The sequence below is a fragment of the Triticum urartu genome, chromosome 2A (assembly GCF_056163025.1).
Source record: "Triticum urartu cultivar PI428250 chromosome 2A, HENAU_Tu73, whole genome shotgun sequence".
NCBI classification, from domain to species: Eukaryota; Viridiplantae; Streptophyta; class Magnoliopsida; order Poales; family Poaceae; genus Triticum; species Triticum urartu.
Window position 1 is genome coordinate 113,212,702 of NC_141874.1, and position 12,629 is coordinate 113,225,330.

The 12,629-nt window shown below is 49.7% G+C and overlaps 1 protein-coding gene across 1 annotated transcript; it reads right to left on the reverse strand.

The window, feature by feature from the left end:
- Positions 1-9,256: 9,256 nt before the first annotated feature.
- Positions 9,257-10,493, reverse strand: LOC125536134 (ribonuclease 1-like). Its single transcript, XM_048699279.2, has 2 exons — positions 10,306-10,493; positions 9,257-10,146 (listed from the first exon to the last, which is right to left on the reverse strand). The coding sequence occupies exons 1-2, from the start codon at positions 10,399-10,401 to the stop codon at positions 9,517-9,519; spliced, it is 726 nt and encodes a 241-aa protein (XP_048555236.1). The 5' UTR covers positions 10,402-10,493; the 3' UTR covers positions 9,257-9,516.
- Between the last annotated feature and the right edge of the window lie 2,136 nt (positions 10,494-12,629).

The window sequence follows — 12,629 nt, forward strand, 5'->3', positions numbered from 1 at the left end:
CCTCCCACCTGAAACCCTAACCCCATTGCCCACTCACTCCCCCGATTCTCCTCACTCTCCCTCTCGCGCCGCCGCACACCGAGGACAGAGGCGAGTCGCCTCAGACCCGAGCCCAACCACCCCCACGATCTCCCCACTCTCACCCGTGATTCCCACTCCCCCCCCTCCCGCGAGATCTGGATCGGGGGCGCCCCGATCCCGTCGTCGCCCCTCGCCATGCCGCCCGCGTCGCCCTCCGCCTCCACGACCGCGCTCGCCGCCGTTCGCTGCTCCGGCAGGCCTGTGCTGGCCTCGCCCATAACGGCCTAGCGTGTTGCCGCTCCCGGGTCCATCCCGTCGAGCACGCGCGCCCAGCCCGGCTTCGCCCCCGCCTCTCAACGCCGTGGCCGGCGCCGTCACCCCGCCGCCCTTGCTGCCTCGCCGGAGCTTACTCGCCGGATTCGTCAAGCCCCTCCTTGCCGGACTGCCTCTTCCACGACGCTCATCCCCGTCCTCCTCCTCAACCCCGCTGCCTCGTCCCCTACGCTCCCTCGGTGAGGCCCCCGGCCTCCTCTTCTCTCCCCGTCACCGTCGTCCGTTCCGTCGCATCGACGGGATCGCCGAACGGCACCACGGTCACTGCACCGCACCGCCTCCCCCTCCTTGCGCTCGCTCGCGCGCCCATGGTCGCGCGCTCGCGCCGACCGCAGCTACTGCTGCACTTCCCCGTCCCCCTGTGTGCCGCGCCCCCTCGCTGCGGCTCCCCTCACTGCCGACCCGCGCCCACCCAGGCCACCCCAGGCCACCGACCTCCCTCTTCTTCGGTGCTCTGCCGTGGTCGCCGGCGCCCCAGTTGGGTTGCCCCTGCCAGTCGCGCCCGCAGCGCCCATACGGGCTGCGCCTGCGCCCGTGAGCCCCCCCCACACACCCGCTATTGCTCCCTGTGCCAATGACATGTGGGGCCTTGCCTCCAAAACGTTTAAAAAAAGAATTAAAAAATAAAAATGAAAATAAAAATATAATTAATTAATTAATAATTAAATTAATTAATTAAGTAATTAATTAAGTTAATTAATCATGTTTAATTAATCTAGTTAACTAGTCAGTTTATTTAAACCCTAATTAGATTAAACAGCCAATGACGATCGGGACCCACATGTCAGTTGACCAGTCAACGCCCCTGTTGACTCCTGACGTCGTGCTGACGTCAGCATGCACTGTTCTGGATAATGTTGAATTTAAATATTTAAATAAATGCTAAAAATGATTTTAATCTTTTAAAATTAATATAAAATAAACCGTATCTCGGATGAAAATACTTTGTACATGAAAGTTGCTCAGAACGACGAGACGAATTTGGATACGCAGCCCGTTCGTCCGCCACGCATCCCTAGCATAGCGAACACGCAACTTTCCCCCTCCGGTTCATCTGTCCAAAAACGCGAAACACCGGGAATACTTTCCCGGATGTTTCCCCCTTCACCGGTACCCCCTCGTACCGCGTTAGGGCACACCTAGCATCACATTTTGTCATGTCATGCATCATTATGCATCTGTTTGCATTATATTTATTATTTCTTCCCCCTCTTCTCTCGCTAGACACCGAGACCGATGCCGCTGCTACCCAGTACGACTACGGTGTTGATGACCCCTCCCTCTTGCCAGAGCAACCAGGCAAGCCCCCCCCCCCCCCCCTTGATCACCAGATATCGCCTACTCTCCTCTATACTGCTTGCATTAGAGTAGTGTAGCATGTTACTGCTTTCCGTTATTCCTATCCTGATGCATAGCCTGTCCTTGCTACTACTGTTGTTACCATTACCTGCTATCCTACTGCTTAGTATAGGATGCTAGTGTTCCATCAGTGGCCCTACACTCTTGTCCGTCTGCCATGCTATACTACTGGGCCGTGATCACTTCGGGAGGTGATCACGGGCATATACACTATACTTTACACAGTTACCTACCTGTGATACTGTTCGGAGATGGGGGCTGAAGGGGCAGGTGGCTCCATCCCGGTAGAGGTGGGCCTGGGTTCCCGACGGCCCCCGACTGTTACTTTGAGGCGGAGCGACAGGCAGGTTGAGAACACCTAGGAGAGAGGTGGGCCTGGCCCTGGTCGGCGTTCGCGGATACTTAACACGCTTAACGAGATCTGGGTTTTTGATCTGAGTCTGGCCATTTGGTCTATACGCACTAACCATCTACGCGGGAGTAGTTATGGGTATCCCGGCGTCGTGGTATCAGCCGAAGCCTTCGTGACGTCAGCGACTGAGCGGCGCGCGCCGGGTTGGAACGTAAGCCTGCTCTTGTATTAAGGGGGCTAGTTCTGCTTCCGGCCACGTTCGCAACGTGCAGGTGTGCTAAGGGCGATGGGCCCAGACCCCTGTGCGCTTAGGTTTAGACCGGCGTGCTGACCTCTCTGTTGTGCCTAGGTGGGGCTGCAACGTGTTGATCTTCCACGGCCGGGCATGACCCAGGAAAGTGTGTCCGGCCAAATGGGATCGAGCGTGTTGGGGTATGTGGTGCACCCCTGCAGGGAAGTTAATCTATTCGAATAGCCGTGATCTTCGGTAACAGGACGACTTGGAGTTGTACCTTGACCTTATGACAACTAGAACTGGATACTTAATAAAACACACCCTTCCAAGTGCCAGATACAACCGGTGATTGCTCTCTCACAGGGCGACGAGGGGAGGATCATCGGTTAGGATTATGCTATGCGATGCTACTTGGAGGTCTTCAGTCTACTCTCTTCTACATGTTGCAAGACGGAGGCTGCCAGAAGCGTAGTCTTCGAAAGGATTAGTTATCCCCCTCTTATTCTGGCATTCTGTAGTTCAGTCCACATATGATACCCTTATTTCATTTGATACCCATGCATATGTAGTGTAGCTCCTTGCTTGCGAGTACTTTGGATGAGTACTCACGGTTGCTTTCTCCCTCTTTTCCCCCTGTCCCTTCTACCTGGTTGTCGCAACCAGATGTTGGAGCCCAGGAGCCAGACGCCACCTTCGACGACGACTACTACTACTACACCGGAGGTGCCTACTACTACGTGTTGCCCGCTGACGACGACCAGGAGTAGTTAGGAGGATCCCAGGCAGGAGGCCTGCGCCTCTTTCGATCTGTATCCCAGTTTGTGCTAGCCTTCTTAAGGCAAACTTGCTTAACTTATGTCTGTACTCAGATATTGTTGCTTCCGCTGACTCGTCTATGATCGAGCTCTTGTATTCGAGCCCTTGAGGCCCCTGGCTTGTAATATGATGCTTGTATGACTTTTTTTATTTGTAGAGTTGTGTTGTGATATCTTCCCGTGAGTCCCTGATCTTGATCGTACATGTTTGCGTGTATGATTAGTGTACGATTAAATCGGGGGCGTCACACAATGTCATTTGCTCCTTTTGATCTCCATCTTTGGGGCTCCATGATCATCGTTGTCACCGGCATGACACCATGATCTCCATCATCATGATCTCCATCATCGTGTCTTCTTGAAGTTGTCTCGTCATCTATTACTTCTACTACTATGGCTAACGCTTTAGCAATAAAGTAAAGTAATTACATGACGTTTATGTTGACACGCAGGTCATAAATAAATAAAGACAGCTCCTATGGCTCCTGCCGGTTGTCATACTCATCGACATGCAAGTCGTGATTCCTATTACAAGAACATGATCAATCTCATACATCACATATATCATTCATCACATCCTTTTGGCCATATCACATCACAGGGCACATGCTGCAAAAACAAGTTAGACGTCCTCTAATTGTTGTTGCAAGTTTTTACGTGGCTGCTATAGGTTTCTAGCAAGAACGTTTCTTCTCTACGCCTAAACCACAACGTGATATGCCAATTTCTATTTACCCTTCATAAGGACCCTTTTCATCGAATCCGATCCGACTAAAGTGGGAGAGACAGACACCCGCTAGCCACCTTATGCAACTAGTGCATGTCAATCGGTGGAACCAGTCTCACGTAAGCGTACGTGTAAGGTCGGTCCGGGCCGCTTCATCCCACAATGCCGCCGAATCAAGATAAGACTAGCAACGGCAAGCAAATTGACAATATCCACGCCCACAACTGCTTTGTGTTCTACTCGTGCATAGAAACTACGCATAGACCTAGCTCATGATGCCACTGTTGGGGAACGTAGCAGAATTTTAAAATTTTCTACGCATCACCAAGATCAATCTATGGAGTCATCTAGCAACGAGGGAGAGAGGAGTGCATCTACATATCCTTGTAGATCGCGTGCGGAAGCGTTCAAGAGAACGGGGTTGATGGAGTCGTACTCGACGTGATCCAAATCACCGATGACCTAGCGCCGAACGGACGGCACCTCCGCGTTCAACACACGTACGGTTGGGAAGACGTCTCCTCCAACTTGATCCAGCAAGGGGGAAGGAGAGGTTTATGAAGATCCAGCAGCACGACGGCGTGGTGGTGAAAGCAACGGTGATCTCGGCAGGGCTTCGCCAAGCACAGGGAGACGGAGGAGTGTCACGGGAGGGAGAGGGAGAGGCCAGGGGCTAAGGTGCGGCTGCCCTCCCTCCCCCACTATATATAGGGTCCCTAGGGGGCGGCGGCCCTAGGAGATCCAATCTCCTAGGGGGGCGGCGGCCAAGGGGGTGGCTTGCCCCCCAAGGCAAGTGTGGCGCCCCCCACCCCTAGGGTTTCCAACCCTAGGCGCAGGGGGAGGCCCAAGGGGGGCGCACCAGCCCACTAGGGGCTGGTTACCCTCCCACTTCAGCCCATGGGGCCCTCCGGGATAGGTGGCCCCACCCGATGGACCCCCGGGACCCTTCCGGTGGTCCCGGTACAATACCGATTACCCCCGAAACTTTCCCGATGGCCGAAACTTGACTTCCTATATATAAATCTTCACCTCCGGACCATTCTGGAACTCCTCGTGACGTTCGGGTTCTCATCCGGGACTCCGAACAACTTTCGGGTTACCATATACTAATATCTCAACAACCCTAGCATCACTGAACCTTAAGTGTGTAGACCCTACGGGTTCGGGAGACACGCAGACATGACCGAGACGACTCCCCGGTCAATAACCAACAGCGGGATCTGGATACCCATGTTGGCTCCCACATGCTCCTCGATGATCTCATCGGATGAACCACGATGTCGAGGATTCAATCAATCCGTATACAATTCCCTTTGTCAATCGGTACGTTACTTGCCCGAGACTCGATCGTCGGTATCCCAATACCTCGTTCAATCTCGTTACCGGCAAGTCACTTTACTCGTACCGTAATGCATGATCCCGTGATCAACCACTTGATCACATTGAGCTCATTATGATGATGCATTACCGAGTGGGCCCAGAGATACCTCTCCGTCATACGGAGTGACAAATCCCAGTCTCGATTCGTGCCAACCCAACAGACACTTTTGGAGATACCTGTAGTGTACCTTTATAGTCACCCAGTTACGTTGTGACGTTTGGCACACCCAAAGCACTCCTACGGTATCCGGGAGTTGCACAATCTCATGGTCTAAGGAAATGATACTTGACATTCGGAAAAACTACAGGAAACGAACTACACGATCTTTGAGCTATGCTTAGGATTGGGTCTTGTCCATCACATCATTCTCCTAATGATGTGATCCCATTATCAATGACATCCAATGTCCATAGTCAGGAAACCATGACTATCTTTTGATCAACGAGCTAGTCAACTAGAGGCTCACTAGGGACGTGTTGTGGTCTATGTATTCACACATGTATTACGATTTCCGGATAACACAATTATAGCATGAACAATAGACAATTATCATGAACAAAGAAATATAATAATAACCATTTTATTATTGCCTCTAGGGCATATTTCCAACAAGATTTACGTAACCGCAGGGGACGACCAATGAGGTGTGCGACTTGCCGCAACTCCAACAGGCGCGGAGAAGCATGGGCAACACCGACATCCGGTCTACAAATGTCCTGTTCAACGGAATGTCCCAGCAGGAAGGGATATAAATTTTGCTCCATTTTTTATGCCTTTGTTCGTTATATTTGTTGTGCCCTTGGATACGATAGTTGCATATGCTGTTATTTTTCTTTGTATTTGTTGCATTGTTGAATTTTGATGAATTCATGATATATGATCCACGTGCATATATTGCATGGTTTCGAGGGTTTGGATTTAAGGAGTGTGGTTGCCCTGGAACACTTATTCTTTCGATAGAGGGCGTTTTTATTGACTCATTATGTAGTTTCCAGGGGATATATAACACAATGAAAAGGCCCCTAGCCTCTACATAACTATGATGCACACAATCAGCACTAACACACACAAAGGATCACACTGGCAAAAACAAAGTCATACAAGACCGAAGCTATGCCTAGGTGACGGGAAAAAATGACCATCAACACCAATCATTCCTGACAACACAAGGACTAGGAGAAAAGTTCTCCAAAAGTGATGCTTCCAGGAAGGAAACAACGCGCAAGCACCTCCATCACCGGATCCAACCATTGAATGCCAGATCATGGGTTTTCACCCTGAAGATTATGTCCGAGCAAACTCCAAGCAATGCCTTCAGCATGGTAACGACGCAAAAACACTGTTATTGTCAGGTATGACCAACTAGGGTTAGACCTAGGGTATTCACACTAGAGCTCAAAACCAAGGGTACTCGAAAAGCACCACAAAATTGAATTCATCATGTGTTGCCGCCTCCACTTTCCGCCATCCCAACACCGTCACACACAAGGTGAGGTCATTAACGAGCGAGAAAGGGCATCGGCATGACGCTCCGGCAACCCCGCGTCGTCCTAGCAAGTGAATGTTGGTGGCAGGTCTGCAAACGACACCACCATGCCTCGTCTCTTGCCATGGCGTCGTTTGACCGTGTACTTTGTGCGGTTGTTGCTTTATCTACTATATCTAAATAGGAGCCCCCCACTGCTTGATTTCTCTGCATTCTCATGCATCCACGTCACCACAATTATTTTCAGCCATTGATTCACCACAGATGGCTCAGATCTATAGCTCGAATTGATCCCGGTGCTTCAGGCGGTCACGCCCGTCGGGTTGACTCCTCCCTCGACCCACGGAAGTGGAAGCGCACAGAAGCGAACCATCCTCCAGTGGAAACGTCCTCCGTTCAGAATCCCTCGCTGTCTCCCATTCCCCATCTGTCTCTCTCCCCAACGACAAATAACCCCATGAGGCGACAGATGCAACAGAACGCAGCTTCATCTAGGGTTTGCGAACACCATCGGAGGTAGCACCGGCGGCTACGGCGGCGATGGCGCAGCAAGATCGCAAGGCAATCGATCTAGAGGATGAGTGGAGCCGTACTTCAGCGACATCAACATCCTTGAGGGCAAGATGGAGCCACAGTTCAGCTCCGAGGATTCATGATTCTCTACAGGTATCTGTCCCCGCGTGTCCCTCCAGTCATGCCTAGGTTGGCCCCGATTGGATCTGATCTAAGGTTTGCATACCCCCCCCCTCCCTGTTTGTCTCTTTTTGCGGCGCAACATGATATACAAACAGCACCACAACCCCCTTCATTTTCTGCCTAAACTTGCCAAGAAGCCAAAGGAGAGGCCACCCTTCGATTCTATCCTTTGGGGAACCCACTTCTGTTTACATTTTCCCTATTTGATTACCAATCAGGAAAGCCTCCGCTGCTGCTATGCTCTATGTACGAGGATGATCTGTATGCTATGATCTATGTTTCAATTAGTTTTTTTGCAAGGCCTTAAAACATCGAAGTTTCCCATCTGGAGGGTGCATTGAGTGGCAACGATCTGAATGACTCCCTGCCCACGAAGCAGCGTGGTTGCCACGCATGACATGACTGAATGCCTGATGGTCATTGTGTACGATCCGGTAGGTCTGTGCCCGATCTTGACTCTACTATTATAATTTTTTAGGTTTCTTTTTTGCATATATTTTTCTTGATATATTATTGTTGGTGCATAATAGAAATAAATTTGATCTTGCAGCAAATACTCTATGTTCGATACGTTGATTTATTGGAACGTGTAGGAACTGCTCAATATGACAGTATGTACTGAATTTTTGTAGGATAAACATCCTCAATGTTTTAAGCCGTGACAATGTCCAATAACATGTTGGACCAACTACAGTCTTAAGGTTTGTGCCAAGATAATATGATTTCCATTCTCTGTTAATCTGTTACTGATATTATCTCATGGTAATTCTTGCCTATTAGGCCTAACACATAATTCTGCTTTAGTACTAATTTTATCACATGTCATTTATTACCCTGCCAAAGGAGACCATAAACATCTTGCAAGAGAAACATTTTTCTGTGTGCTATCTTCTGAATACACTACAAAGCGAGTTGAGCCTAAGTTTTCCCCTCCTAAATCTGTGGTTGTATCTCTTTTCTCTCCTATACCCATCTTTCAATTTTTATCCATTCCCTTATTTGTTCTGTCTTTATCTGACCTTTTAGCTGATAATTTTCACTATTAAAGACAAAGTTTGAAGCAAGGGCGCATGTATACGTGAGTGTGTACGTTAACTAAGATGTACATACAATCTTTCAACCTAGCATAAACTTCATATGTCTATTTGTTTTATATAGTTATATCTGATGATATATTGATACGAAGATAGTTCCCCATGTTTGCCAGACATGAAAACACTAAGGGTTTGTTGTTATATTTCAATTACTAGCATCTACCAGTTGTTAATTCGCCTTTCATCTGACATGTTTCATGCTAATATGCTTAGGAAAAAATAATGGTATCCCGCACCAATGTCCCGCAGCAACGCGCGGGGCATCATCTAGTTTATAAAGCGGGGCGAAAGTCTATTTCGAGATCAACTACAGGACTAGTCATGGCATCCAGTTACCATGCGCATGTAAGATGCCATCAATAACGAAGACACTTGCCGTTACATCCATAGGCCGGCCATGAAGAGCAGTTGGTGTGAGGTGGCACCGCACTGTAAGGTTGAGCACTTATGAGGGGTCGTCCGGCATTATGACACGTCCTATAGATGTTAGGGGGGAGGGGAGATTTATTAAATCCAACTATAGATGCTCTTACCCCCCCCCCCCCCCCCCCCAACCAAGAAGACGGCTATAGATGCTCTTACCTCATGGCCTCACCAATCAAGAAGACACGCACCAATGGCAACTCAAGGTCATCTTCTTTTTTTTTTGAATAAACTCAAGGTCATCTCATCGAAACAACAAAATATCCCAACTCAAAGTGCCGTGACATACTTTGTTTCATCTTTTGACTTTGTTCAGAATTTGTGGAGCAAAATCAAAAGGCAAGATTAAAAGTCTTTATTCGCCTGATCAGATCAGGAATTAATAGTAAACGTTACGTCGATGCCCAGAACTCGGGACTGTGACGGCATTTTAACTGAACCAATAGCAAACACAAAGGTACATCCATCACGTAATCCACCCGCGCACTGTGCAGGCGGCCGGCCGGGCCGCGTCGAGCCAATCAGCCGCCGCACCACACCCCGACGGACGGCGGCAAGCCGGCAACGGGTGTTCAATCAGAATTCAAAATTTAATCAGAAGGCCGGCAGCTGGACCCTGTCTTTGCAGTTGCCCTGCATCGGCAGCGGGCAGTCGATGAGGTTCTCCCCGGCGCTGTCGATGCACTGGTACACCTGGAACAGCTGCGTCTCGCCGGCGACGCCGCGGTTGCACTCGAGGTTCGCCGTGAACCCGGTCCCCTCCTTGATGGCGTCCCTGATGCTGCTGAGGAAGTAGGTCTCGCTGTCCGACGGCACGATCCCGGCGTCGGCGAGGATGCCGGTGAGGTTGTGGCGGGCCTTGAAGCCGAGCGCCGTCGCGAAGTAGCCGTGCTGGTCCAGGTTGGAGCAGGTGCCGTGCTTCTCCCACTCGTGGGTCCAGAACTCGATGCTCTTGCCGCCCTTGCACGCCAGCGTCGGCCAGTTGGCGTCCAGCTCCGTCACCAGGTCCTTGATCTCCCAGAGCTTGAGGCGCTCGCTGTTGCAGTTCTCCGGCCAGCACTTCTTCTTGCGCTTGGTCACCATCTCCAGGGCGCCGTCGAGCTCGCCGCGGGTCTTGCACTTGGCGTAGTTGGGCCACAGCCCGTGGATGCCGAAGTCCGTCGCCGGCTTGCCGGTGTCCGGGAAGCAGCACCCCTTCTTCGTGTCACAGAAGGACCCAGGCCACTAGAAAGTACAGTACGTACGTCCAAAAAACAAGATGCCGGTCGTTAGACTCGCCGCTTTTCTGGGAGGAATCAGGTAACCCTAACTTTGAAATCTGTACAAGAATGGATCTACAGATCGTAAAATCATCATCATCGATTTAGTAGTGGTATTACTCACTTGCTGAACAAGGTAGAAGAAATCGAATTCCTCGGCGGAGGAGACGGCGAGGAGAGAAAGCAGGAGCAGGGCCGAGAGCACAACGACAAGCTTCATCTTCAACTATGAGATGTGTAGCCGCAGCTATCGCGCAGCTACTTATAGGACGACGTAAGGTAACAAGTTTTTTTTTAGGGACGTAATGTAACGAACTTCATGCAACACGCGACAAGTTTATAGTACAATATATGGTACTAATTCCTCGGAAAAAAATATATATGGTACTAATAATAAGATGAGATATTCGGACGGAATACGCATCGATCGGTTGGAATATGCCGCTGGTTGATCAGGCTCAGTTTCGAGGAAACAACGTGCAAGCAAGCAACATGGCGTAGATGACATCGGAGTCCAGGTAGGAGAGGCAAGTGTAGATAGATTCCTCATCCTGATCCAATCGTTTAGATTAGGAGAAAAAACATCAGACTTCTTTTTCGGAGGAATCGTTGGAAATTTGTTATGATTGAAAAATGAAAATCGTCGGAAATTTCATCATAGTGGTTGATGGGTCGCTTCCTTCCCCACGCAAGGAGTAATGAATCTGATAAGGACCAATAATGCTGTAGAATATGTTGGTTTTTCAGGTGCAACTGACATTATTAGATGGAAAGAAAGAAATTATCAATGTGAGTCAGGAGGACGAGGTTTCAATGGAGCAGTGGGCATTTTTTTGTGTTCGTTTTTCTTTCTTTCTAATATATGCTTTATGTGTGAAATAGGGTGGGGAAGGCCAATTATTGGCGTGCACTTGTTCCAACCAAGGACTTCTTTGAATGTTTGATCAAACAGCGCGTGGGGCAGGTGGGACAAGAGCTGGCTTGATCAACATCAGCTTCGGAATTTCGATGCATCGCTGATGCCGCACTGAAGGTTACAGTAAGAGTTAAGAGCATCTCCAACATGCACGGGACGCGCGGCGCGCAAAAAACAGATTTGCTGCATGTGCATCGTCTGGTTTGGCGCGGCGCGCAGCGCCCGTTCCAGCAGCCGCGCTGAAATGCAGCGCACACGACTCGCCGGTGCATTGCATATGGCATTTTTAACACAAAATGACGAACATTTTCAACACAAAATTTCACACAAACAAGTTGATGAAAAAAAGTTCATACCCACAAGTTCATCCAACCAAATTCAAAATGCAAATCAAGTTCAATACACAAATGAAAGACGCATCATTCCTCGTCCTCGTCTTCGTCCCCGTCCTCATCTTCGAAAGACGATTCTTCCGCCTCCGAAGATGAATCTTCCTCCCTCTCTTCATCGCGCACTGCATCACGTGAAGCTCCGACGGTGTTGGCAAGATCTTCAACAGTATCTTCATGGGAATGTGTGCGAGGAGGCACATCGAAAGACATTCCGCCCATGGCGGCCAGAGGTGCACCCATGCCTCCCATGAGAGAAGCAAAACTCACGCTTCCCATGGTGGCCATAGCGTCGGGGGGAGCTCCAAAGCCACCCAAGCCATCCATGCCACCCATGGCGCCGAAGCCACCGCCACCCATGGCGCCGAGGCCACCGCCACCCATTGCACGAACCATGGCTCTTTTTTGGATCAAGACTTCTTTACGGGCTAGATTGACATATTCCATTTGCGTCACATTAAGGTTAGATGTGTCCAAGAAGAACAAGTGCTTCTCCCATTCCAACAATTTAGTATGCTCCTCATTGCTCACCTTCCTCTCCTCCAAAGCCACCTTTCTCTCCTCGGCCGCCACCCTCCTTTCCTCGGCCGCCAACCTCCTCTCCTCGGCCGCGGTATCTTGGTTCCTTGCCATTTTCCTCACCTTGTTGGCTTCTTTTCTTGCCTTCACAATTGCTTCCATTGCATTTTTGAGCTCATCATATCGTTTCCTCTTCTTCTTTTCCGTTTGGTCTTTCTTGCACCCATCTGGTCGCTTTGGCTTCGAGTATGAAACCGAGTTGGGTGTGGGGCTTTGTAACATCCTCGATGCGACTATATCTCCCACGTGTCGAGACACGACTTAGAGACATAATCACATTGAAGGCATATGTCGCAAGTTAGGCAATCTTCACAACATCCCATGTAATATAATTAATAAAAGGGGAGATAACATAGTTGGCTTACACTCGCCACATCAATCAAGTACATAAATAACATTACATCATCCAAACACTCATGGCCCGACTACGGCGCCAAAATAAAAGATAACCCAACATGCGACACGGTCCCGATCACCCCCAACTGGGCACCACTACTGATCGTCAGGAAAGGAAACATAGTATCGTTGAGAGTCCTCATCGAACTCCCACTTGAGCTCAAGCGC

What these genes read in the sequence shown, in the direction of transcription:
- LOC125536134 (XM_048699279.2), bottom strand. Translation starts at nt 10,401, where the DNA reads ATGAAGCTTGTCGTTGTGCTCTCGGCCCTGCTCCTGCTTTCTCTCCTC. An exon ending in TCTTCTACCTTGTTCAGCAA is followed by an intron (nt 10,147 to 10,305) that starts GTGAGTAATACC and finishes TGTACTTTCTAG; the next exon opens with TGGCCTGGGTCCTTCTGTGA.